Raw genomic sequence first — 24,940 nt, forward strand, 5'->3', positions numbered from 1 at the left:
CGCTTCTCGTCACTCAATCAAGCCCTCTTCCAAACGCTCGGGACGGGTCTTACCTTATACCTGCTCTTTAGCTCTTCCCCACAGGCACTCATTCGCGATAAGAAGCCCGATGGCTACGGCTGCCTGACGATTGGCTTGTCTGCTGAGGGATCACGGTGCAAGCATTCTAGCTTACAACATTATAAGGCGACGCAAGTTCCGTCAGATTTTCGGCTTTCTGCTCTTCTTTGAACCATGAGCAACAATTCAGGCACGATGCCATACATCAAGAGTGAACCCGATGAGTACGGCAACACTCCCAGCCGGTTCATGTCTGCCTCAACCTTTGGCAACCCTCAAAACTACGGGAGCCAATTCAACCACACCCAAGAAAGCGGAAGCATCAACCCCTCCGATCTCTCCATGCAGGCCGCCTCTCTAGGAGGGATGCAGTACAACAATTTCGCCGGAGGAAACATGTCGTCCAGCTTCAGCATGGGTAACTCGGGCTACGACGACAGTGAATTGCTGGAGAGTCTTGACTTTGGAAACAACGGCCAAGGCATGCTTGATGACTTCTCCACCATGACACAACAGAACAACAGCAGTAACAGAGGCACAGGTGCCATCCCGATGAATCACGCGAACCAGTTGTCCAACATGTATTCCAGCACTCCCGATGGAGCCCCTATCCAAAGTCCTTTCTTGGGCACGTTCGATTATAGCCAGTTCCGCCCCATGGGCTCGCTGCCTCAGCATATGTCGCCTTTACAAGGGTCCCAGTTTGCAAAGCGTCCAAGCATCCAGTCGGCGAACCGGAAGTCATCCGATCCGCGGACTCCTTTGACTCCACGCACTGCAGCTATGGCAGGACTTCACATTGGAACTCCAGAATCGGGAATCCTTGCAAACGGTCGACCGATTAGGGCACCCAATGTGCAGAGCAGACATTCCAAGACGTTATCTGGCCAGTATGACAGCACTCCGGGAAGCCTGCACTCATATCTGGACTCTCCATTGTCGTCGCCTGGTACTGGGCCTCACCATGCCGGTATCTCGGAAACCCTCGGTACCGCTCAGCATGCCTCCTTGCCGGCCAAGGTTGAAAATGGGCTCAGTAATGCGGAGACGGTAGAGGCCAAGAAGCGAAGAAGACGAGCTTCGCATAATGCCGTCGAACGCCGAAGACGGGACAATATCAACGAACGAATCCAGGACCTGTCACACCTGGTGCCGCAACATCGCCTGGAAGACGATAAGGTCAAGAAGCAACTTCAAAACAACGGGCCGCTGTCGCCGTCTATGGGTGCCACCAGTATGAGTCCCCCCAACGCAGCGACCTCATTGCTTGCGGGCGCTGCCGGTCGGCGTGCAGCCAGCACGGCGGGCAATATAACAATTGGACTGCCTATAGAGGAAAAAGAGAAAGGACCTAACAAGGGCGACATTCTCAACGGTGCCGTGAGCTGGACGCGTGATCTCATGTGGGCCCTGTATCAGAAATACCAACAAGAAGACGAATTAGCTCAATACATTACTTCCATGGGCGGGCAGTGGCCGTTTCAGCTCACGGACGATGAGAAACGCATGCGGTCAGAATTGATGGATGCCATGGAAAAGAATGATTCCAGCACATTTGCATATTCCAGACCGGATGGAAGTGGGCTTCGGGTTCCTCGTCATACCAACGTCGCCGGCGAACGATTGCAGAGCAATTCAAGTCTCAGTCCACAGAGCAATTTTGAGCTCAGCCCCGGCTTTCACAGTGGAGGTAGCGGCACTAACAGTGGCAGCAACGGGCCCGGCCAGCCTCAATTCTGGCACAGTGCCGGTCACTCGGGGATCAGCTTCAAGGAAGAAGACGAGTTCATGGAGATGACTTAATGGGGGATTGGTCTTTGCACCGGGTCTGCCGAACTCCGTGCAGTTTTCTGCAGCGGATATGACAAGCCATTATCGGGGGGAACCACAGTACTTTGAATAAGAAGATCACAGGTGGATGGCATGGTTCTACGGCGACCCCGGCTGGGCAAGTACATGAGGGTGGGATTCTTACTGAATTGGTCGGTCCATGAGTTTTGCTTCTTCTCCTTTCTCATCATTAATTCGGGAGTGATATTTGATGATTGACTCGGTTGAGCTTTGATACCCCTTCGTTTTGACATCTCCCCCTTTCCCTTCGTTGTCAGTGCGAGTTATCGCGGAGCAAAGGATTGTATTGTAGGTAGACAGACATGGACCTTGATAGCATGGACTAGGAGTGGATGGATGGTTTTTTGGGTTGCGTCCTTCGAACATGAGTTTTGATGTATTAAATTGCCTGCTCAGTCCATTAATTATTGTATTGCATATGTGATCATGATCCAACCTAACCGTTTTGTTTCTCCGGCAGAGGTAAATGGTAAATCCTCCCATCTCAGACTCGAACCAGGATGCTAGATATGTAGCGGTAGTGGTGGTGGTGGTGGTGGTGGTGGTGGACAGACGGCCGTAGCCTACGGGACACGAACCATCCACCCACCAAAACCTTACCTAGGTAGGTTCTGGGTGTGTAGGTATCTTTGCATGCGAGCTCACCATCCTGCGCCCTGCGGCGCCACTCACCCAGTTTTCCTCAAATCCATCTCCACCATCTCCAAATCAGCTCTCTATCCATCCGCCGAAAGTCGATCCTGCGCTGCGACGTCTTCGTTCCTCTGCTCCTCTCGCCTTATCCCCCTTCCCGGCCTTGTTGTCACTCCTTCGACCTCGACTGTCTGCGCCCTGCCGTTGCGCTTCTCTTCGAATAGAGTACACAGAACACACACAAACACAGTTCAAGATGACGGAGAAACCTTTAGGCTTCGGCTACCAGTTCGCGGCTGGGGCCATCGCCGGTGTATCTGAGGTACGTGCAAGAGCAAACCGGCTTGCGGAACAATCATTTGGCCTGGATCGCCCCGAGCTTCGCTGACTGGTAGCAGATTCTCATCATGTGAGTTTCGCGACACCACTGACAGACTGCGTCTGGCGCAGTCCGATCGCTAACACGGCCCCATCCAACAGGTACCCCCTGGATGTCCTCAAGACGAGAATGTGAGTGCAACATCTCTGACGCCTCTCATGTCAGCCCGATCGCCCATTACTAACCCAGCCGTTGCTCCAAACAGACAGCTGCAAGGCAAAGCGCCGGTCCCAGGACAGGACTACTACACCGGCATGCTCGACTGTTTCAAGAAGATCGTGAAGAACGAAGGTCCCTCACGTCTGTACCGCGGAATCGGAGCGCCGATTATGATGGAGGCGCCGAAGCGAGCGACCAAGTTTGCAGCCAACGACTCGTGGGGGCTGTTCTACCGTAACCTGTTCGGCGTCGAGAAACAAACGCAGCCGCTGGCCGTCCTCACGGGCGCCACGGCCGGCGCGACCGAAGCTTTCGTGGTGGTCCCCTTTGAACTGGTCAAGATCCGCCTACAAGACCGCGCCTCGGCCGGCAAGTACACCGGCATCGCGGACTGTGTGGTTAAGACGGTGAAAGCCGAGGGTCCTTTGGCGCTGTACAACGGGCTCGAATCGACGCTGTGGCGCCACATTCTCTGGAACGCGGGTTACTTTGGTTGTATTTTCCAGGTCAAGGCGCTGATGCCCAAGGTCGACAAGAGTGACAAGGGGAAAGCCATGTTTACGGATTTCGCGTCAGGCACGATCGGTGGAACTGTTGGTACCATTCTCAACACTCCCATGGACGTGGTCAAGTCACGGATTCAGAACTCGCCCAAAATCGCCGGCTCCAAGCCCAAGTATAATTGGGCCTGGCCTGGCCTGGGTACTATCATGAAGGAGGAAGGCTTTGGCGCGCTTTACAAAGGATTCTTGCCCAAGGTCCTCAGGCTGGGCCCGGGTGGTGGTGTGTTGCTTGTCGTATACACCGGTGTCATGGATTGGTTCCGCCAAATGGGGTCTCAGCCTATCTGATAAGTTAGATGAAAGGCAGAGCATGGGATGTGCCACATGAAAAGCGTGAGAGAGAGGGCGGCCGTTGTTCCAGCCGCTCTCCAGATCGGGGTGAGAAGATGGGCGAAAGATTTAGAGACGGAGGGTCTTGGATTACGGTTCCGACCCATCCCTACCGTGCCGTGGTGTTCTGCACATCTATGGCTTCACTTGATGCAAAAAGAATCTGACAGCCATGCAAGTGTTTCTCCGCAAGATCTTTCGGTTGGGGTTTGGCTTTGGTTTCGGATCGGAGGCGGGATAGAATCGGAGAGGTCAAGCCTGAGTGTCCTGGTCATTTTACAAAGGAAAGAGAAGAGAAAGCGTTTAGACGGACCCGACAAAACTCTGATTTGTCCCCTACATACTGCATTCGTTGCGCCATAATCCAGCAAAAACTACATCTTGACATGGTGGGTGAGAACAGCTGCTCATTTCTCTTGACTTCTACGGAGAGACCACAGATCCAGGAGAGAACCGAACCAAGGCCGAATGGAGAAAGAAGAATAGAGAATACAGTGTGAAAACATGAACATTGAGTCTTCATCGTAACAATACCCTGTTGCGGCCTAGCCACAGATTCCATACCATACACCAGCACTGGAATCAACCCTGATCCCTGACCCCTGACTCCTGTTCTTTACTCCGTATCCGTACATGCCTGCCTTTTCATTTTCAAACCAGCCTTCTGTCCGTATCCATACGCACAAGTAGCCAGGAAAGCGTGGACACAATCCTCAACAATCCATAAAGCCGAACATGGCTCATAGCAAGACATGATTGCTATCCAGTAGTGTATGATAGACGGGAAACCAAGACCCGCATCTTGAACCAGCCAAAACGTGGAATCCCTGTATCGGCACCGGAAAGAGGGTGAGGGTAGAATTCATTTCGCGCGTCGGATGTACCATCTCGATCTGGTTCCTTCTTCGAGCTCAACAATGACTTTGGACTCTCGAGGCTGTCTCTTCTGATCTGTGCGGTTGGTGTCAGGCTTTGATCCTCCTCCAATGCCGCTGACTGTCTTCTTTTTTGTCTCGGCTCGAGCTTGGCTGTTCTCGGCGTTATGGCATCGACTTTTGATCTCGCTGTTTTGGGCGATGGAGTCGGCGACAGCTTCAGCCTTGGGTCGGATCTGGAGACTTCCTTCTGCTTTGATTGCAGGCATGTTCTCCAGCTTCGACTTGGAACACACTTTTTGGGATTTCGCGGCCGGCTCTCTGATCCCCGAGCTCTTTGGATTCTCCCACATTTTCTCCTCCAGCGCTGCCGTCCAGCCTGCTCGCCGAGCGATCTCTTCGAGTATTAGGTCACACTCGCCCAGCAGTTCGATGTCAACTTTAACACCCTGTCGTTGGCAGCGGTCTTTGCTGATCCAGATCTGTGGCACCGTGGGTGGGATCGCGAGGAGCATGTCGTTGACTGGAGCTACTTTGAGCGACGTGCCGACAATAACGAGCAAGTCAGCCTTTCGTTTGTCTGTGTCCAGACGAGGTGCGTAAGAATATGAGATGTGCTCGCCAAAGAAAGTCATGTCTGGTTTAAGGAGACCCTTTGGAAAACTCGTTGTGCTATCTTCGAGCTCGGATTCGGAATCTTCGAACTCGTGCCTCTTCCGTTTCTTCTTGACAGTGCGCCCATGTTGGTTTGTCTTGTCATTATCCTTGACCAGGGAGCACTTGCAAAACGGGATGCCACCTGCTCGTACAACAGGCATGTATTTGCGAGCAGTCGTCTGCTTGCCACAGCTCATGCAGGTGGCGGTAGCCAGTGTGCCGTGGACTTGGATCAGTCTCGACGGTGAAACACCGGCGGCAATTTCAAGTCCATCAATGTTTTGTGTGTAGTTGGTCAACAGCTTGCCCTTTGACTGGAGCATTGCAACAAAAGCGTGGGTTGAACTGTACCTCGGCACCAGGGGCTCGGTAGCTGCCTTGCTGGTACCAGCATGTCCGCTAGCAGGCACGAGACCTTGCATCTTGGGAAAGACCTTTGCCGCCTGTTTGAAGAACTCTGCTGGATCTGCTTTGAAGTTGTCGATATGGAAGAGTTCCTGTGGATCATCATATACGGAGTCCTTAAGGAGATTGTAGATGCCATCCGTAGACCGAAAATCAGGAACGCCCAGAGAAGTGGAGATACCTGCCCCTGTCAGAATGATGATGTTCTTTGCTGATTTGAACAACGACACTGCATGATCTAGAGTGTAGTACTGGTTCAGTCGAGGTCGGATTTGCGAGACATTTTTCAGAGGGGAAGAAAGGCGGCGAGGTGGTACAGACGATGCTCTATCCGTCCCCAGCCGATGGAGTTGAAGTAACTTTGATGGTGATGGCTGAGACGGTGACGCCGTCACGTCTGTCTCTGCATTGCAATGAGGAGCGGGCGAATGGGGCGCTGAGGCGGACATGGCGACCCGTGAAGCAACGTGCACGCCGGGCTGGTTGTCAAGTCAAGAACACTCAATGGAAAGCCGTGGGTTCCGTTGGCAGGGATAATGTCTCGTAGGCAAGACCCGGTTTCGCATGGCGCAAGGCTAGGTCCAAGAGGCTGTGCTTCCCACAAAATTGTCGTGAATCTGCATTCGAGGACCAAGTTGAGGCGGACGCCGGATGCTTCGAGTCATTCTTGATTCTGATGGCGCAACCTCTCGAGATAGAGCCTGAAAAACGGAAGCAGAAACATAGAGGACGTGAGAGAGAGGCTGAGACATGCGGTCGAAGATTCTCCTGAAACGTGACCTCTAATAAGGCTGCGCTGTTTCAGAAGCCAATCGGAATGACATCACCCGTGGCATCCCGCAGCACGCATCACGTGGCTGCATGCGCATCACGTGGCCGCAGGCGACGCGTGTTTCTCTTTGGGACGCGCCTGCGAGGGCAATGAGTCCATTGGCCACAAGGTCTCACTACCACAAACATTGATGTTTGCTGTACATACGGAGTACTCTTCCAACTCTCACTGAGCCTGTTGTCTCAGACCATCTCCATGACGATTCGGGCAATGTCTATCCTCCACATACCTCGACTTCTCTAATATCATGCCGTCCGCCCCATTTGCCATTTCCTCGCAGTCAAAGAAAAAGTTAAATGCGTTCACTTTCGATGACAGACTACTTGGAGGCGCAGAAGACAAAGAAAATCAAGATCTAGGACGACGGGTTGTAGGCAAACCAGATAACAAGGAGGGCGATTGTGGGAGCGTAGGACGAAACCACCTCTCACAACACGATATTCCCCGTACACCGGTTGTCCGAATACCCTTCGAAGACCTGATTGCAAACACCGAAGATGCCTTCAATTGTCCGCCACCAAACGCCACTCCCAAGGACCATGTTCTGTGGGAAATGAATCCCGACAGCACCGATGCCTCAGGAGCTGCTGCCGCCACCCAGAGAAGTAGGAAACGTGCCCACAGCTCTTCGCCGACCTCCTCACAACCTGGAAGATCCGATCATTTGTCCGCCCACAAAGACTCCTTGAATCTGGATGCGCTGAACAAGTCCCTCCGAACGCCCAACAATGATCCCACGCAGGATTTGTGGAATCGATATACCACCGCAAATGCAAAGCAAAATCAGCAAGCGGAACCTACCTTGCCTTCTTATACGCATCTACTTCCGTCGTCTCCCCAAACGCCGAGTACAGCTAGCAAGGAAAGTGGACTACGGAGGACACACAGCTGTGGCACAGAGTGGCCAGCCTCGAAATCGAAACGGCGCAGGGTAGAAGCCAATGAACTGCATGGGCGGACAAAGGAAGTATTCGCGGCCTCTCGGAAGGAAATCTTGCGCCGTGACCTATCAAACAATACCCGGGTGGGACTCCTCCTGGAAAAGATCCAGGAAAGTCTAACCAAGCAAGTTCCGGCCGATGAAAGCCCGTCCAGTTCCTCTCCGCTACCAGATCGACGGTCCCAAGCTCTCCTTTCGCCAACAAAACCTCAAACCAAGACTCGAGTGCAAACTACACCTTCCACGCATGCCCCGTCCAATGCACCTCCACAAACAGTGCAAAGGTCCGAAGGTCAATCTGATGCGCCTTCTTCCTCGGAGTTCAGCGATGACGGCCTCGATATTGAGGCATTTGAAAGCGTTGAGCAGGCACTTGCACAACATGCAGCGCACAGTGACTCGGTATCAGCACAGCCGCCCTGTGGAGGGAAGACTGTTGGTCGTAGGGTGTCTTCTGGTTCGCGACAAACTGTTTCCTCCCATCAGACCGTACAGCCTGAAAATCAGTCTAGAAGCGGTGTCTTGCCCGACCCACCTCCACCAGAAGCTCGTGCTAGATCTACGCCACAGGAGTTTGAGGACGAATTTGATGACGACGACGACGAAGATCTGATGAATGAAATGATTGATCTTGCTGCGCAATACGACTGTGAGCCTAATCCTTCGGCGAAACAACCGCCGGCAATTGTGCACCATACCGCGCCAACTGACGCGACCTCCAAGCATTTGGAGACTCTCGACGAGTTCGAAGATGCCTTTGATGATGACGAAGAGTTATGGGAGGGCATCGCAAATGCTACCTCAGTAAAGACACCTGCTGCTATAGGTTCCACGAACCCTGTGCGTCCCGGACACGCCTGGATTTGATGAGATGCATGCTGATAGAGTATATAGAGCACAATTGATAACAGAGCTATCAAGCGCTATCTCATTGTCGATGTCCTTGAGAGCCAATACGAGTACAAACCAGGACGCAACCGCCCCGAGAAAGTGAGATCCCTTTTCTACATCCGTGTCCTCAAGTCTAATGCATTTTCAGATGCTCTCTGTCAAAGATGAAAAAACAGGTATGCTGTACATTGTCCTTCTGCGGGATTCTTGGTACGATACCAGATGTACCAAGGGTTCCTACATTCATATACTCGGCGTGTTCGACCGCTCAGGTCAATGCATCGTCAACGACGCCGATAACATGATCATACTGCACCCCGATCATTTGATATCCTCAACTGTGGTGGGCGACGCTTTTACCTGTATGCGACGTGCTGTCCTTCAAGACAGAGTAAAGGCCACAAGTACAGCTACACAGCCTCAAGTCTATGGTCACATTTTGCACGAAGTGTTCGGACAGGCGTTGCAACTAAACAAATGGGACATCCAGACGTTCAGAATCATCATCGACAAGATTCTCCCCTGCTACATCGAATCACTCTATGAAATTGGGGTTCAAGTACAAGATGCTAAGGAGTATCTTTTGGGGAAAGCACCCGACATGACGGCATGGGCCAGTGTCTTCGTCGGTGACAAGTTGTCCACCGACGCTGTCATTCGGGATCGAAATGGCATCCTTGTCCCGACAACTATCAACAAACTCCTGGAACTGGAAGAGCATATCTGGTCACCCATGTACGGTCTCAAAGGAAACATTGACGCCACGGTTCAAGCCCAGATGAAGCTGCCCCATGAACAATCAGCCAGAACTCTACTCGTGCCTTTCGAGTTGAAGACGGGCAAGAAGGACAATGTTGAGCAGCATCGTGTACAAACCGCGCTCTACACCCTGCTGATGTCCGACCGGTACGATATCAATGTGACCTGTGGCGTACTTTACTACATGGAAACCTCAAAGACCTTCCGTGTGGAGGGTGTCAGGAATGAAATACGACACATGATCATCGAGCGGAACGAACTGGCTTGCTATGTTCACGACAAACTTGCTCTGCCACCCATGATAAGAAAAGAACATCTCTGCAAGAGCTGCTACTCTAAAGCTTCTTGCTTCATCTACCACAAGCTGTCGGAAAATGGCAATGCAGAAACCAGCGGTCTAGGAGAGAAATTCAACGAAGTGGTCGATCACCTCTCTCCCGTTCATCAGGCATTCTTCAAGAAGTGGGACGATCTCCTGACTCAGGAAGAGCGCGATACGATGAAATTTCGCCGCGAATTGTGGACAATGTTGAGCTCAGAGCGTGAGGCAGTTGGGCGCTGCTTTTCAGAAGTCATGATTCAGCCGGGATCTGCTTATGAAAACCCCGAGAGTTCCAAGATCAACCGGTTCGAATATACCTTTGTCAAGCACAAGCCTCGTCCTGGCTTTTCATTTACAGAGTCTCAGATTACGATAGGGGAACCAATTGTGATTTCGGACGAAAAGGGACACTTCAATTTCGCGGCAGGCTTCGTCACCAACGTCCGACGGACCCGGGTGGTGGTTGCGGTTGATCGAAAACTGCGCCATGTCCGACGAAAGTTGACCAACTTCGACTCCTCCAGCCGACAGATCTTCTCCAGCTTCACAGATGAGCAGTATGAAGGCGCTTCTGATTCCGGGACTTCCGAGACCCCAATTCTATATCGGATTGACAAGGATGAGTTCGCCAACGGAATGGCAACGGCTCGAAACAATATCATCCGGATGATGGAGAAGGATCTCTGGCGGGCGCGGGAACTTCGACAATTGATTATTGAGAACAAACCTCCAGAGTTCAAGGTCACGTCTACCGCTTATGCCTTGTCTGGGCCGGCTTCTCAGCAGAGTCTTAACATTGATCAGCAGAAGGCCATCGAGAAGGTGATGAGTGCAAAGGACTATGCGCTGGTTCTAGGCATGCCTGGCACCGGAAAGACCACGACAATAGCACACATCATCCGTGCTCTTGTATCACAAGGCAAGTCGGTCTTGTTGGCCTCCTACACGCACACAGCAGTGGACAATATCCTCCTCAAGATCAAGGACGACCACATTCCTATCTTACGGATCGGGTCCATCAACAAAGTCCACCCCGACATCCAAACTTTCGCCGATGTTTCAGGAGTACCCAAACGCACTGCCGAAGAACTGCATGTCTCATGGCACGGGAGTAAAGTCGTTGCGACTACTTGTCTAGGAGTCAATCATGGTATTTTCAATGCGCGGACCTTTGACTACTGTATCGTGGACGAGGCTTCTCAGATCACGTTGCCCGTATGTCTTGGCCCAATTCGCATGGCGAGAACTTTTGTCCTGGTGGGTGATCACTATCAATTACCGCCGTTGGTTCAAAACAAGCAAGCCTTAGAGGGAGGCCTAGATGTCAGTCTTTTCAAACTGCTGTCTGATGCACAGCCGGATTCGGTGGTCACTCTTGAACATCAGTATCGAATGGCGGAGGATATCATGCTTCTGTCAAAAGAATTGGTCTATTCCGGACGCATCAAATGTGGCAACGAGGCTGTAGCAAATCGCATGCTGCATGTCCCCGACCTGGAAGGCGCTCTTGCAGCACACCACTTCACTGCATCCTCGCTGCCAGAATCGAGCCACAGTAGCCCGATGATTTGTGTTTCTCCAGCCTCATGTTGGCTACGACGAGCCTTGTCACCCACATCTCGGTGCTTGCTCCTCAACAGTGACACCATCATCCCAAATGGGTTGGCCCGCGAAACTGCTGCAGGGGCACGGATAACCAACGCAATGGAATCCAACCTTACCGCACAACTTGTTACCACCTTGATTCATTCCGGGATCGCCCCTCGTTCGATTGGTGTGATCACATTCTACCGCTCTCAACTCGCACTTCTCCGAGCCGATGTCAAATCCACTGCTGGGGCTGCTGCGGCTGCGGAGGTGGAAATGCACACTGCGGACAAATACCAAGGCCGAGATAAGGAGGTAGTCATACTCAGTTGTGTCAGGAGCAACGAGAACAAACACGTCGGTGATCTCTTGAAAGATTGGCGACGAGTGAATGTCGCCGTGACGCGAGCCAGGAGTAAGCTACTTATCCTAGCAAGCAAGACGACCTTCGAGGGGAGCGGTGTACCCATGCTCGAAGGCCTGACACGCATCATGGACGAGAAGGGATGGGTGCTGGATCTCCCTAATGGGGCTGGCGATGCCCATTTATTCGCGACTGGGAGTCAAGTCACAGGCATCACTCAAGGAAGTGTAGCAGGCCTTGTCGACATTGGTGTCGAAAGTCCATCATCGTCGGCGGCGAAAAGAGGCAGCCACCAACACAGCAACCTTCGAGACCGGAGGAGTCCAAAGAAACAAGCAACGTTCCGAAAGCCGGATAAGATTATACGCGGGAGCGCCCTCGTCGGAGACGTCGAGGATTTCTTGACTAAGCGGCCTGTGTTGAGGGATGTGGTCAACGATCTGGAAGGAGTCGGGACCGGAAAGGAGAATATTCAGCCACATGGCGATATGGATGACGATTTCATGGATGTAGATGCCGACTTCAATCCGGCGGATTTTGGAGTATTCTGATCGGGCACGGTGACTTTTGGACTAGGAAAGGGAATGATGGTTTAGAGTGTGAGGTGTTAAGCCTTCAAGGATAATTGGACAAGTTCTTGAAGATCCGGATTTCGATTTGTCTATCGCCTTTTTTCTCAATCAATGTCTATGACTGTACAGTAATGAGCTTTGGGAATTTGCTGAAATACACAGCTCCAAAGATGAGCAGCGTGCGTGCCTCTCATTGGACCAAACCAAGTGGAGGGATGCACCAGGATGCACCAGCATTCGACTTTGCAGACTGTCGCGGGAGTGGAAGTGGAGGTAGGCGGCGGATGGGGACAGTTTCACTTCAAGTTCTGCTGTTCAAAAATAGGGGACATCAGATGGCCCTTTTCGAGCGCGGAGCGTATGTTGTCAATGGTCCATTCTTCCATTCTTTCCTATTCGCGCGAACAGACGTCAGCCCCGAGAGCCATGGGTTAAAAAAAAACCGCCTCAACACGAGGGTAAGGAAGCAAGAGGATGGGGGATGCTGGAGCAGGAGCAGGACACGGAAATCAGTTAACATACTTGCGTCTCCCTTGTCCAGGTGCCCATGTGGGGTAGAAGGATGACCTTCTCGTTAGCCACCAGGCCCGGATGGATCTTTGGCTCCTCTTCAAAGACGTCGAGGCCGGCGCCGGCAATGAGACCCTTGTCTAGAGCATCGACGAGGGCGGCTTCGTCAATGACGGCGCCGCGCGCTGTATTCACGACAATGGCGGTGGGCTTCATCAGCTTGAACTGGTCGGTCGAGATGATGTGTCGCGTGTTGGGGTTCAGCGGTAGATTCAGACTCAGGACGTCGCTGCGCTTCAGGAGCTCGTCGAAAGAGACGTACTCGGCACCACCGGCCAGCTCCGGGTCGAGCTGTCGGCGGTTGTAGTAGATGGTGGTCATGCCGAACGCGTCACACTTCTTCTTCATGTTGCGTCCGATGCCGCCCATGCCCAGAATGCCCAGGACTTTGCCCTGCGGATCATGGCCCAGGGCCGGGACCGGGCTGCCGCGCCATTTGCCACGGCGCAAGGCTGCCATGCTGGTATTGAAGTTGCGCAGGGCGCCGAGCATCAGAAAAATCGCCGTGTCTGCCGTGGCGTCGTCGGGCGCTGTCGGCACGTTGGACACCAGCAGCGGCGGGTCACGCGCTGAGCAGGCGTGGGCGTCGATCTGGTCGTACCCTGCGCCACATGATGCAAGATACCTCCATGATTTGGGTAGAACTTTGCACAGCTCTTCGTCGAAGAAGCCGGTGATGCTGACTGAGCCAAATGTCCGGTAGGCTGCCACCACGCCGTCCAGCTTACCCGACTTACACTCCTTGATGAAGTCTGCTCGGTTGGTGGATTGGGGTCTTATCAGTTCGCCAACGGAGTCCAGGGTCTCCCATTGTCTGTGGGCGCTGCAAGTCGAATCCATTAGCAATGGTCACGGCCAGATGAGGCTGCTATCCGCCTAGGTGGCTTACTGGTCGATTTGCCCAAGGAGAAGGATTTTGGGCTTGGTCGCCATATTGGAAGAGTGGTGCTGCGTGGTTCTAGTTCTGTTTCGTTCGCTATTTAGCTTCTTTGATATTGGTCGCCGCTTATCAGATCGTGCCGAGTCTGGTCAGTTGGATCATGCTTGGGGGTAAATGCAAGATGGCGCCGGACTGCAAGAAAGCTGAAGGAGGCTTGATAGGGAAGAGAACGAATTGTCCAAGAGAGAAAACCGAAGATATCATGGATACATGATATACGACTAAGAGTGAAGTGAGGCATTCAATCTCCTACTTGTTTGGGGGTCACCATGCCGTGAATAGACAGGGCGCACTTCATTCCGAGCAGTGGATAAGAGGCCTGCCCGCCTCTTGATTGGTGGACAATGACCCTTGATAAGACAACAGTCAATCGGATGCAGCTGATTTTGCCGAAGCAGGGTGGAGATCACAGCCTCGCCAGTCGGCACGACTGAGTCACCATGTTGGAATTTATTGATCGTTGTCATGAAGGGAGAATCGAGGAGTGCTAAAGGACAAAGGGCAGAGGACTCGGATTCCAGTCCTTCTGAGCGCAAACCTGTCCGATTGGACCAGATGTTTCCACGAGGTTTCTGTGGTGCCCAAGAGGTGAGAAGAGAGAAGACCTGTCGGCTTCACAGGCGTCGGCTTATTCACAGGAGGAGTAGAACCGTGGACGAGGTCATGTACGGAGTCATGGTGGTAGTGGAGAGGAGATTTACTCACAAGTTGTACCTTGCGTAGAAGCGCGGCACATGGTAATTATGATCCGCCATAATCTATGCACGTTGGTCTCAATGCTCCCGCTGCCAAGCATGGATGCGGCGGGCGTTTGTCCCTGTTCAAGCTTGACCTCGACTCAGAACTGTAGGTGAGGTGATGAACTGACCAGACACAAATCCCGGTCCAAGACGAGCGTCGCTACGAATCCTCTCCTTGCAGACCTCTGGCTCGTCAACCTGACTCCTCCACCTCCGGCGAGTGAAGAGCTATCCCTGGACTGGGCCGAGATGGCCGGCAAACCTATCACAGACGTGGTTGGCGTCGCGAAGGTATTTCTCTCGGCCAACCTCCCAGGCTGATGCTGATGCTCACCTATCTAGAAACACACCCAGCAGAGTTACGGCATCTGGGAAGTCATCCGCAGGTTATTCGCAGTCGACCCCGCCCGAAGCAACGGTGTCCCAGTCAAACACTTCCGGAACCCGCCTCCAGGCGGTCTCGATCCTCACTCGTATGATGAAGCTGTGACGACGCCAGCCGCCGACATTGCGGACAACCCGTACTGGAAAAGAGATGTGAGGAGAGCATACCCAACGCTGAGCACCGTCACGCAGGGTGATGTCGTAGGGCTATTGACTGTGGGAAGTGCCGCCAATCCTAGTCCTAAGCTGTTGGCTGGAGAGGAGGGGACGAAGCAATTGGTCGCCGTGAAGCACGAGGGCGAGAAAGGGCTCGCTGCATATTTCGAAAAAGAAAAGACCGCAACGGTGGTGCTCGGCGAGGATGGCTTACCACCAAAGCCAGCGACTTTCGGCCGGCTGCCGGCAAAGAAATACGAAATAGGCCCAACAAGTTATGGGGAGAGGTATGTTTCCCAATGTTCACGAACCGACTGGTGCTAACTCGGGTCTTAGCTATCCTTGCCGAAGCTTTGTCTAGTTTCTGTCAAGTGGTGCTTGTACATAGATTCAGTCCCAAAGCATGACTGGAAAGGAGATCATTGCATCAGTTATATCACATCTATCAGCTCGACAGAGCTCTTCGTTTCGTCTCTATGACTGCTTGTTCCTGTTCAAGAAGCTCTCGTTCACGTGCGGCTTCTTCCCCGACGGCCTTTTCGCCTTTCCTCCTTTGTCGCTCCTCAAAAGCCTGGCGCCCCTTCATGATTCGCATGACAATCTCTCCCGCATTGACGTGAGAATAGGGATGCTTCGGGATCTCACGCAGAATGCCCAATTCTCTGGCGTCCTTGTACGGATCGAACGGTGAGCCCATAAAATCTGTAGGCCCATGGTACACGGCGGCAACCTTTCCCAGTGGCAGTGCTTCCAGGTAAGGTCTGGATGGCGAGTATGGTGCTCCAAAGACGACCGCCTGGACATATCGACATTGCAAAACACACAGCCCGCGCTCGAAGATGTTCATTATGGGGTAGTTCAATCCTTTCCAGTGGTTGATCACATCATCATTGTGTACTCCCGCCACAACATATGCTTCGCCATTCTCGGCCCGGTCGACTCGCTTGAGGAATTCAATGTGTCCTGAAGAAAAGAGGTCGAAGCCTCCATCCACGTAGACTATGCGTTGACCAGGCTTGGGACCATTGCCGGCAACGAGTTGCTGGAACGACCCCGCGATGGTCTCTTGATTCCCTAGGGTTTCCCGTTCCCCAGCGGCCCAGGTCCAGACTTCAGAACCTGGGTTGAGAGCAGTCTCGTCTGTAGCGTAGTCTCTGATTCTCTGCAGCATCTCGGCACCCGCGGCTGCCTTCTGGGGATTGACGGCGCCGTCCGTCTTGCCTTGAAGTTCGTCCTGCAAAGATTTGATGAAGTGTGTCTTAGTACAAAGCAGCATTCGGCCGACAATGTCGGTGGTAGAAATACCCGGCGTTCGCTTAACCACCAGGAAGCGGTTGGCTGCTTTGACAAAACGATAACAGTCTTCGCCACCGGCATCGGAAGTGATGTCGTCCCCATGGACCACGTAATAACATCCATAGTGGGAGATCCAAGGTAAGGCTGTCACGTAAGGGGCATAGGGGATGGACTTGGTCGTCCACCGACAGGCGTCCACCGCAGCAACTCTTGTATGATCAGTCCAAACGCTTGGAAGGGCGAGGTTTAGAGCAGCCTACCGTTCATCTAGAGTCATGACCGTGGGACCCTTGTGTTGCAAGATCTCTTCGTCTGAATGGAGACCAGCGTACAGTTCGTGTCCCAGTTGTCGGGCTTGTCGTAAGGCACCAGCATGGCCTGAAGCAAAGAGTCAGATTGCTTTACCCACCTCCCCATCTCGACAACCTACCGTGATGTGCGAAGTCGAAGCAACCATCAACCCAGATGCGATCCTTCCGTATTTCTTGATCCTCTTGGGGATCCACGGGCCAGTTGCCAGGCTTAGGCACGTCCATCACGGCCGTTTCGTTTGTCTCGGGAGCGACCAAGTTTATCGGAATTCGAATGCGGAGTAGAACCGTCTCCGATCAACGCGGGTTGTGAGAAGTGAAAACTTGGAGCATGATATACAGCGGATACAACTCATTCAGTAGTGGTATTGGCGGGCACGCACGAGTAGGGTGGCACAGTGGTACGGAGTACGGAGTACTGGTGAACCTGGGTCACCCCTGAACAGATGGTGTGGAACGACTGGGCGCAGGCAAAACTACCTACCAACCTACAACCGTCCTCCCCACACATCCAGTGCGTATTGTGTATGGACTACCTCTCTCTGAACACTACTATCCGAATTACCGAACCCTCCCGTGTCCCTTTCGATCCATGGCCGCTCTGTAACAGACTTCGTCCGCCCGCACACACACACTACGGTGTCTTGTTCTCCGCCCAGATCAATCTGGCTGCCACCCTATTCGGCGGAGGACTGGATTAGGTGGTACAGAAGCAATTAAGAGCATGACAGAGGCTACCCAGCGCGATGGCTCTGTCGGCAACACCAGCAATTCGTCAGGAGGAGGGACGGCAGGCTTTCTCTCTAAAATAACAAGATCTCCCTCTCGAAGGCACAAGCCTCTAGGATCTAACGGCTCCATTGATGCAACCTTGTCTGCCGCAGGCTCAACACCACCCCGCCCTCGTCCTCGACCAGCATATTCACGAACGACCACTGCTCCCGCCGCGTCGATCGCACTCAATACCTTCAGGGCCGATCTTGTCCCTCGAAACAACAGTGATGTGAGCAGTCTTGCCACGGGTGACAACATGCTTCCTCTCCCTGTCCCCATCCTCACCAACGGCGTCAACACCACTCGACCATTGCTTCAGAAGATCGTCAGCAGTGGGCCAAGTGCGAACAGTCAAGTCGCAGCCAACAATACCTCCCCAGCTGGAGATGCCGATGTCTCATCTGCATCGGCACTCAATGGCCTGCTTCTGAGTGCTTCTGGCTCCCATGGAAACCCAAGCGCCACCGCGCTCTATACACATATTCAAGAGTTGGCGAACAAGAGGATAGCGACATTGGACTATCTGCGCAAGGCGCACGAAGGGCGGACGTTTTGGTTCAACACTGTTCAATTCAGTGAATCTGACATTGCCAAACTGCCCTCATACACCCCGAATCGATTGGCACGACGGGCCGTCAATTACATGTTACTCGGCATGTCTATCCCGACCATCCTCGACGTTCATCCCCAGCCTCACCCGCAAAGCGCAGCTGCAGCTAGCTCGGCCGTGGCACAAGACTACCTTCGAAGTTTGAATACTCTCCTGACAGAATTCGAATCCTTTCAGCAATTGCACCCTCCGGATGGAAGTACGGCGAGCTCTCTGAGTCGAGCACGAATACCTCAAATGTTCAAAAGAGCCGCGACAACGACGAGACCTCGAAAGTCCAGTGGGCCGGTGACAGAAATCGGACTTCCCATGCTCTCACAAACCTCGTCACCACCGACCATTCCCGAAGCTGGACAGCACGTATCTCAACCGTCCATAGACACCACCACCAGTGGGAGCTCGTTTGCTTCATTGGCAAGCACCTTGGTGACACCCTCTCCTTCTGCTCCTCTACCTTCTGCCAGCTTTCCGAGCACATCAGCTATCCCGTCCCCAGCACCGGTCGATGCTCCTAATTCGACGTTACTTCCCAGCGAGACTCCCTATACACATCTACAGACGCCACCTTTACCCTTCACGCCCGATTTTTTTACCGTGTTCGCTACGCTGTGCGACGTGCTTATCGACACCTATCAGCGGTTATTGCAGATCTTAAATGGTCCTGGAGCATGTACGCCTATGATCAGTGACTTGTTTACGAAAGTGGATGGACGAATACGAAAGGTGGTGGTGTCTGCAATTGTTCGGGAGTTTGAGACTACTTCGAGGGACAATGCAAAGAAAGAAATGTTGGGAGTACAGAAAGTTGTCCTAGGAGGATTAATGGCATGAGGGAAGCGACATCTGGCTAACGATTGTAGCACCATTGTTGGATAGTAAGGCGTTGGAAGACCTGTGGCCAGATGCCAGATGGGATGTGTAACGATCAGATGAAGAAGCACCACCTTTCTCTAGATGGATTACTGTGACTGTCTCATGCATAATGTGTCAGGACCAGGAAGCATCGATAAGGCCATATAATATGACAGTTTGACATGATGGGAGATGATAGCATTGTTTGAACTGAGCCTTGATCTACCGAGTACGGAGTATATGGGATGTCCTGCTTCTCACTTGAACCGGCTCGAATTTGTACCATCCTGGTCGCTCGGACGTTATTCCTGGAGAAGCCTGGCCGAGATTCGCTGATCTTCACAAAACCAAAAAGGAATCACGGTTGTACAGTAAATCTTGATGTTGGGGACCGCCTCTACTATTGCAGGGGGCAGCCAGGACCCTTAGCCCGGCCTTAGGAAACCCCTGGCCTACCTTGGCCCCTAAGCCCCTCAAACGTAGACTATTACTGTTAGCCTACCTAGGTATCTACTGGTATGGGCGGCCTGAGGCGTAAAGGGGCTTGATCCGTCCCCCACCACCCACCACCCACCATCCACGATAGCATCCTCGCTTCTTTTGCCCTGTGTTCCCCAGACTATGGCAAATCGTCTCCTCCCTGTGCCTGGCTAAATGCTCCCGCTCCGCCACTATTGTCCTAAACTCTCCGACGCATCACATTATTCTCTCTTGTTACGTTCTCGCCCTCACCTGTTCCTGTTCGCTGCACTCGTACTGAAAGGATCGTGCATTTGGTGGTAGAGTAGAATATACCTCTATTGCCCTGGTTTCCTCACGACTCTAAAGGTCCATGTTGGCTACCGTCTCTCTATACCTACATTAAACTTGATCAGAATCCTCTCGACGCGATGGCCGGAATGCGCCGTGGCCAGGCGTTGGGCCTCGCCTGTGGATTGGTCCTCATCTATTTCCTGTTCTTTGCTGGCTCCGACACGGATTTTCGCAGAACCACCGAAGCATCTTTGGCGCGACGTCGGGGCGTTTTGCGAGGCGACCTGTCCGACGCAGACTTGACTGCGCACACCAACCAAGAGCTCCAAAGGATCCTGGACAAGCAGAGGCAGATGTTCGACCCATCGCCGGTGCAAGAGAGCGACCAAAGATCCTGGGCCTCGAGCATTGGGTCGGAAGATGACGAGATCAGTGTCGCAGGGAGGAAGACGATGCCCAAGACAAAAGAGAAGCCGAAATACCCTATCAATAATGGTGCGACCCACGAAGTGGATGACGAGGTAGCCTTAAACGCCGACAAAGTTGAAAAGCCCGAGGATGAGGGCGAGAACATGGCCAGAGAAGAGTTGCAAAGCATCCTGAAGAAGAGTCCTAGTGAGTCCTTATCCTTGCTTTGACTCTAGATCGTTGCTAACGAGCCAAACATAGTCATAATCTTCTCCAAGTCCTACTGTCCATACTCCAAGCGAGCCAAAGCTCTCCTGCTAGAGACATATGCCATTTCACCTGCGCCATATGTGGTGGAACTTGACTTGATGACCACAGCTGTTCCCAAGCCACATGGTGACGATGACGAAGACGATACCCCTGCCCCTACTCTTGGTCGCAAAATCCAAGATCTCCTAGCCTCGTTGACAGGCCGAAGAACAGTTCCTAACATCATGATCAACACCCAAAGTCTAGGTGGAAGCGATGATATTGCACAGCTGCATGCTGAGGGAAAGCTGGAAGAGGAGATCAAGAGGATGGGAGGAAAGAGGATTGTTAGTGTCGAGAGGAAACATGGTGAGACTTAGCTGAGAGTTCTCTTCTGGGCGACTTCTCTTCCCCCACATCTGCAGGCGATGTGACCCAAGAACCAAAATGTCCGCCAGTCCGCCGACACCGAGATCAACAATACTGATGCGCTTCTTTTTCGCTGTCTCAACTTTCATGCCAGGACTGGACAAGGCTGCCGTCTTGATTCCTGGTCAGAAAAGGCATCTTCAACGCCGGCTGGAAATTTCTCGGTTATCTCCACCAGAAGCCTCCACCAGAAGCTTCCCACTGCAGCGCATTTGAAGCCTAACGATCGTCTCTAACAAAAGACATCCTGTGAGTTGACTTGCCACATGGATCAAGGGGGCAGGGGCTACCAAGGGATTCAGCTTCAAGATCTAATGAGGGCACAGTGTTCACGGCACTCAAACATGCAGCTGTTCCTTTGAACAACAGGACGCAGTGTCAATTCGAACTCCAGCTTCCTCTCAGAGAGCCGGCGGTGAAGTTCCAGACAATCGACAAGGTCCGAGCTTGAACATGCCACAAGATCTCTTGAGAAGGAATATAAAGCATCCCTAAGCATGCAGCGTCTATGACCGCTTTGGATGCTGTTGATGACCGCTTTGGATGTTGTTGAAGAGAAGCCGCTCGGGTCAAAAAACCCATCACGCGTGACATGGCGAGAAGAAGCAAACCTCTGAGCTTAGTGTCGGCATGGACTCAACAATCATCTTAGCTGCTCTTTCCTACTGATCGATCATTCTCCTGGAATCAGAACCGAGTACGGCCATCGGAGACTGATGGACTCGGGTCCAGAGTACTGGGCAGCCAGCGAGACATGCAAGAAAGGGATGCGACAAGACAAACTCGGGGTATATTTTGGAATATTTCAGAAAGCGTGTAAACTCGAGATCTTGCCTTTTTTTGTGGGATTCACACCAGTGATGCCATTCCATGCCTTGTCTTGCCTGTGTAGAGAATCATACTACTCACCATGGGCAGGACTACGGAACGTCGGCGACCAAGAAGTAAACCGATCCGTGGCCTTCATCGTACTATTATCATACCTGCTTGCTTCAACCCAGCTTGGTGCATAATTAAAGTCTTGTCAGTGATGATTTACTCTGTTCTCTTGAAGCCATTCTTGAAGCCATTCTTGAAACTATTTGAAGCCATTCGAGATCAATAATCTGGCTCCAACGTAAGCTGAATCAAGAGAAGGTATTTAGGGCTGAGGGATGTTCTAGATCGTGAAATTTGACATAACATTTGACATATTACAGTCAGGATGAATTGAATGCATCTATCCGATCGGCTGACCCGGTTGAACCGAGGGAAACGCGACCGTGACCGTGGCCGTGGCAGTGATCGTGTTCAATTAACCAGCATCGAACCTCCTCTAACAACCTAATTTCAACTCAAGGCCGAACCTACCTATACAAAAGCACCCCGTAGGTGCCTAAGAGCCCCGTACTAAAGAAGATGACAGGCACTGTAGATAGCTACCTTAGACATACCTTAGGTACCTGAGCCTACCTACCTCAGGGACCTACCTACCTACATACCTCCACTAGTTATTTCTTGTCTTGTAGCACAGACACTTCACTTTCCACTTCCCACTTTGACGTCCAGGCCAGACCTTGCCCTTCGCCCCAGCAATGTCGTTGAACATGCGGCATGACTGACTGACTGATTGACTGCACCAGACTGGTCCCTAATCACCCCGTATGTGTCACCTATCAGGTATGTAGTACGAGAACGGAGTACCGAGTAGCTTGAACTTCAGTTCTCGAGTTGACGTTTAACGGCCTCACTAGCGATCCGTCACGCTTAGTAGCTGACAGGCCGTTTGACAGCTCGTTTGACAGCCTGAAAGACCACCTCACCACCTGCATGGGCGACTAGGAATAATTAATCCATCCTCTGTGTGCTGTTAGATTGTACTATCGTATCCGTATTTGCCATTGACATTGACTGACGCTTTTGACGGCTCCAACGGCGCGAGCCTAAGGCGCCTGGGCCGAGCACCCTAAGACCGCCCCCCTCTGGTTAGTAGTTACAACTGCCGCCCCTAATGCGCCCCGGTCATAACGGTCATGCCTTAGGTTAGGTACCTAGGTAAGGTATGTAACTAGTCTAGTACGGAGTACGGAGTGCCTAAGGCTTAGGCCCTAAGGCGCCCCGGGCGTACTTGTACAGTAAGGAGGCTTGGTTGACGATTAGACTGTGAGACCTACAGTACCTAACACCTACCTAATAATGTACTCCGTACCGTACCCCATGGTGCTGAGAAACTTCGGACCGCTGGCCCTCGTCGACTTCGGATCCGAGAGTTGAGAATGAGAAATAATCTTCATATGAATTGCAGGGCAGTACTCCGTACAGGTATTATCATCTCGATTCTGGTCCCGTACAGGGTGACGACCGACCGTATTCGCCCTGATTCTGTTCCGGCCCCGTCGTCTTCATTGTCCTTGTCCTCGGTAGGTAGGTAGGTGGCCTAAGGTGGGTTGACCGTCAACGTTAACTGTCAGCGAAGCAGCAGGCATGGGCCAAGTGCCAGCCCGGTTGGGTCACCTACATAAATAATGAAGAAATTAATTAATAATTCCCTAGGCACCTATAGATACCTAAACCAGGTACTACACCGTAGTAATTAAGTGGCGGCAATAACTGTATCTAATTACCGCTGGGCTTAGGCCTAAGGGCCGTCGACAGCGTTGAGCGACAGCAATTATCTGTATAGTAGAGAAGTAGAGTAGTACCGTTGATTGCCTTGGGATACTCTGGCATAGGGTGCCGGAGCGTCTCTTTCTCTCTACATGACTGTAGGTTCCAAGTCAATACTATTGACTTCCAGTAAGCCAGGGTTAGGGTTAGGGTTAGGGTTAGGGATAGGGATGGATTAGGTACCTACTAGGTAGGTAGGTGATGCACTGTTTCGCAATGTGACAGTTGTGACAGTGTAAAGTGAGGCAAGGTAGCGCCACAGAAGCAACCGGGTTACAGGTTCCAGACTCTGACTACATGTACGGAGTACTACGAATTCCACCCGTCTTTGCTCGGGTCTCGCCAGAGCCAGAGCCAGAGGCTTGAAGCTTGGGGGTCAGGGGCTTGGGCTCAGGCTCAACTGCGGATGGCAGATGCAATCTCAATTGTATTCTCCTCTTAGTTCTTCGCCTAGGATTCAACTGAACTTTCCCGCTCAGATGTGATGTGATGTGATCCCAACCAACTACCGTAGACAAACATCTTGCAAGAGCACCGCCACCGACGCAGAACAAAAGCAAAAACGATTGAACCGGTAAAGAGCCCGCGATCCATGCCGCACCTTGAACGAAATGGGGTATGTGTGCAATTCCTTATAATGCCCGCCGAGACAGAAGACGTCGAGGAACCAAAACGAATGAGAATTATGCTCGACAAAATATCATCAGCCTTCAAACGCCCTCAACGCCATGCCTGACACGGTGGCCAAAACCTGATTCGTAGCACGTCCGTTCGCCTGGCTCGCCAAATATCTTCGAGCCAATTCTCGTTCCGAAGTGAGATCGCCGTTTCCACTCGATTTCGACCCTAGCAACATGATACTGTAGATGACGTCTCGGCTCTCCATGCCATCTAAGAAACGCCGACACTCTTGGACTGCCAACGGAGAAATCCCCTCTCCTTCAGGATCTTGACTTGTCGCCGCCGCTTCGACCAGGTTCCAAAACTCGTTGGATCTTTGCCCCAGTTGTTTCTCCAATGCGCTGCTTCTCGGCTCCGGTTCCGCTTCGTCTTGATGGACAAAATCGGCGAGTGAAGCGGTCGGACTAGAAAATGGTTCGCCGGTCAAGATCGATTCGAGAGCACGGCATCGACGAGCAAGTCTATCGGCTTCTTCTCCGCCGTCATGCTCGGGCCTGACACATAACTCGAGTAGGGCCCAAGTGATCCGAGCTTCCTGACTTGCCAAAGTGGCATTCTCAGTGGCCGTATCAGCATGGTTACTAACCAATGTCAAATACGCCAGCATATTACCCAGTTGGGTTCGATTTGCACAAAGCAATGGGAAGCCTTGTCGGGAGAACCATCTTGTCGGCCCGGACTCCAGTAGTTTGTCCAGACCGGGGGCGAAGGCAATGTCGTAGACCTGACGGATCGATTCAAGGTTGGGGACAGAATCTGGTGGAATCGGCGGCACACTCGGAACTCTGGCACCGGCGATTGTACAAATTGACTCTATGCTTCTTTTGGCCGGGCGAGCATTGATGTCGGTCATTATTGCACTGATGACCAATCAGAACCAAGAAACAATGATCCGGGGATATCGATACTCACTTCGTCCAGTCGGGGGATATGGCGGAAGGCTGGTCTGGGGAGGACCATCC

At 52.4% G+C, this 24,940-nt stretch overlaps 10 protein-coding genes across 10 annotated transcripts; 6 read left to right on the forward strand and 4 right to left on the reverse strand.

The window, feature by feature from the left end:
- Nucleotides 1-234: 234 nt before the first annotated feature.
- A1O3_05723 (uncharacterized protein) lies at nt 235-1,863 on the forward strand (the record flags this gene model as incomplete). Its single annotated transcript, XM_007735843.1, has 1 exon — nt 235-1,863. The coding sequence occupies one exon, from the start codon at nt 235-237 to the stop codon at nt 1,861-1,863; it is 1,629 nt and encodes a 542-aa protein (XP_007734033.1).
- A 937-nt stretch (nt 1,864-2,800) lies between these two features.
- Nucleotides 2,801-3,933, forward strand: A1O3_05724 (uncharacterized protein; the record flags this gene model as incomplete). Its single annotated transcript, XM_007735844.1, has 4 exons — nt 2,801-2,866; nt 2,943-2,953; nt 3,025-3,054; nt 3,129-3,933. 4 exons carry the CDS (start codon nt 2,801-2,803, stop codon nt 3,931-3,933), a joined length of 912 nt encoding a protein of 303 aa, XP_007734034.1.
- A 904-nt stretch (nt 3,934-4,837) lies between these two features.
- On the reverse strand, nt 4,838-6,361 carry A1O3_05725 (uncharacterized protein; the record flags this gene model as incomplete). The annotated part of the gene is made up of 1 exon (XM_007735845.1): nt 4,838-6,361. The coding sequence occupies one exon, from the start codon at nt 6,359-6,361 to the stop codon at nt 4,838-4,840; it is 1,524 nt and encodes a 507-aa protein (XP_007734035.1).
- Nucleotides 6,362-6,991: 630 nt separating this feature from the next.
- On the forward strand, nt 6,992-12,158 carry A1O3_05726 (DNA replication ATP-dependent helicase Dna2; the record flags this gene model as incomplete). Its single annotated transcript, XM_007735846.1, has 3 exons — nt 6,992-8,524; nt 8,579-8,674; nt 8,724-12,158. The coding sequence occupies 3 exons, from the start codon at nt 6,992-6,994 to the stop codon at nt 12,156-12,158; spliced, it is 5,064 nt and encodes a 1,687-aa protein (XP_007734036.1).
- Nucleotides 12,159-12,692: 534 nt separating this feature from the next.
- Nucleotides 12,693-13,682, reverse strand: A1O3_05727 (D-3-phosphoglycerate dehydrogenase; the record flags this gene model as incomplete). The annotated part of the gene is made up of 2 exons (XM_007735847.1): nt 12,693-13,572; nt 13,639-13,682. The coding sequence occupies 2 exons, from the start codon at nt 13,680-13,682 to the stop codon at nt 12,693-12,695; spliced, it is 924 nt and encodes a 307-aa protein (XP_007734037.1).
- Nucleotides 13,683-14,678: 996 nt separating this feature from the next.
- A1O3_05728 (NADH dehydrogenase) lies at nt 14,679-15,330 on the forward strand (the record flags this gene model as incomplete). The annotated part of the gene is made up of 3 exons (XM_007735848.1): nt 14,679-14,720; nt 14,772-15,256; nt 15,306-15,330. The coding sequence occupies 3 exons, from the start codon at nt 14,679-14,681 to the stop codon at nt 15,328-15,330; spliced, it is 552 nt and encodes a 183-aa protein (XP_007734038.1).
- Nucleotides 15,331-15,414: 84 nt separating this feature from the next.
- On the reverse strand, nt 15,415-16,801 carry A1O3_05729 (ethanolamine-phosphate cytidylyltransferase; the record flags this gene model as incomplete). Its single annotated transcript, XM_007735849.1, has 3 exons — nt 15,415-16,474; nt 16,526-16,643; nt 16,696-16,801. 3 exons carry the CDS (start codon nt 16,799-16,801, stop codon nt 15,415-15,417), a joined length of 1,284 nt encoding a protein of 427 aa, XP_007734039.1.
- Nucleotides 16,802-17,606: 805 nt separating this feature from the next.
- On the forward strand, nt 17,607-18,791 carry A1O3_05730 (uncharacterized protein; the record flags this gene model as incomplete). The annotated part of the gene is made up of 1 exon (XM_007735850.1): nt 17,607-18,791. The coding sequence occupies one exon, from the start codon at nt 17,607-17,609 to the stop codon at nt 18,789-18,791; it is 1,185 nt and encodes a 394-aa protein (XP_007734040.1).
- A 911-nt stretch (nt 18,792-19,702) lies between these two features.
- On the forward strand, nt 19,703-20,602 carry A1O3_05731 (uncharacterized protein; the record flags this gene model as incomplete). Its single annotated transcript, XM_007735851.1, has 2 exons — nt 19,703-20,180; nt 20,235-20,602. 2 exons carry the CDS (start codon nt 19,703-19,705, stop codon nt 20,600-20,602), a joined length of 846 nt encoding a protein of 281 aa, XP_007734041.1.
- A 3,398-nt stretch (nt 20,603-24,000) lies between these two features.
- A1O3_05732 (uncharacterized protein) lies at nt 24,001-24,831 on the reverse strand (the record flags this gene model as incomplete). Its single annotated transcript, XM_007735852.1, has 1 exon — nt 24,001-24,831. One exon carries the CDS (start codon nt 24,829-24,831, stop codon nt 24,001-24,003), a length of 831 nt encoding a protein of 276 aa, XP_007734042.1.
- Nucleotides 24,832-24,940: the final 109 nt, after the last annotated feature.

Source organism: Capronia epimyces, assembly GCF_000585565.1.
Source record: "Capronia epimyces CBS 606.96 chromosome Unknown aczIQ-supercont1.4, whole genome shotgun sequence".
Taxonomy (NCBI): Eukaryota; Fungi; Ascomycota; class Eurotiomycetes; order Chaetothyriales; family Herpotrichiellaceae; genus Capronia; species Capronia epimyces.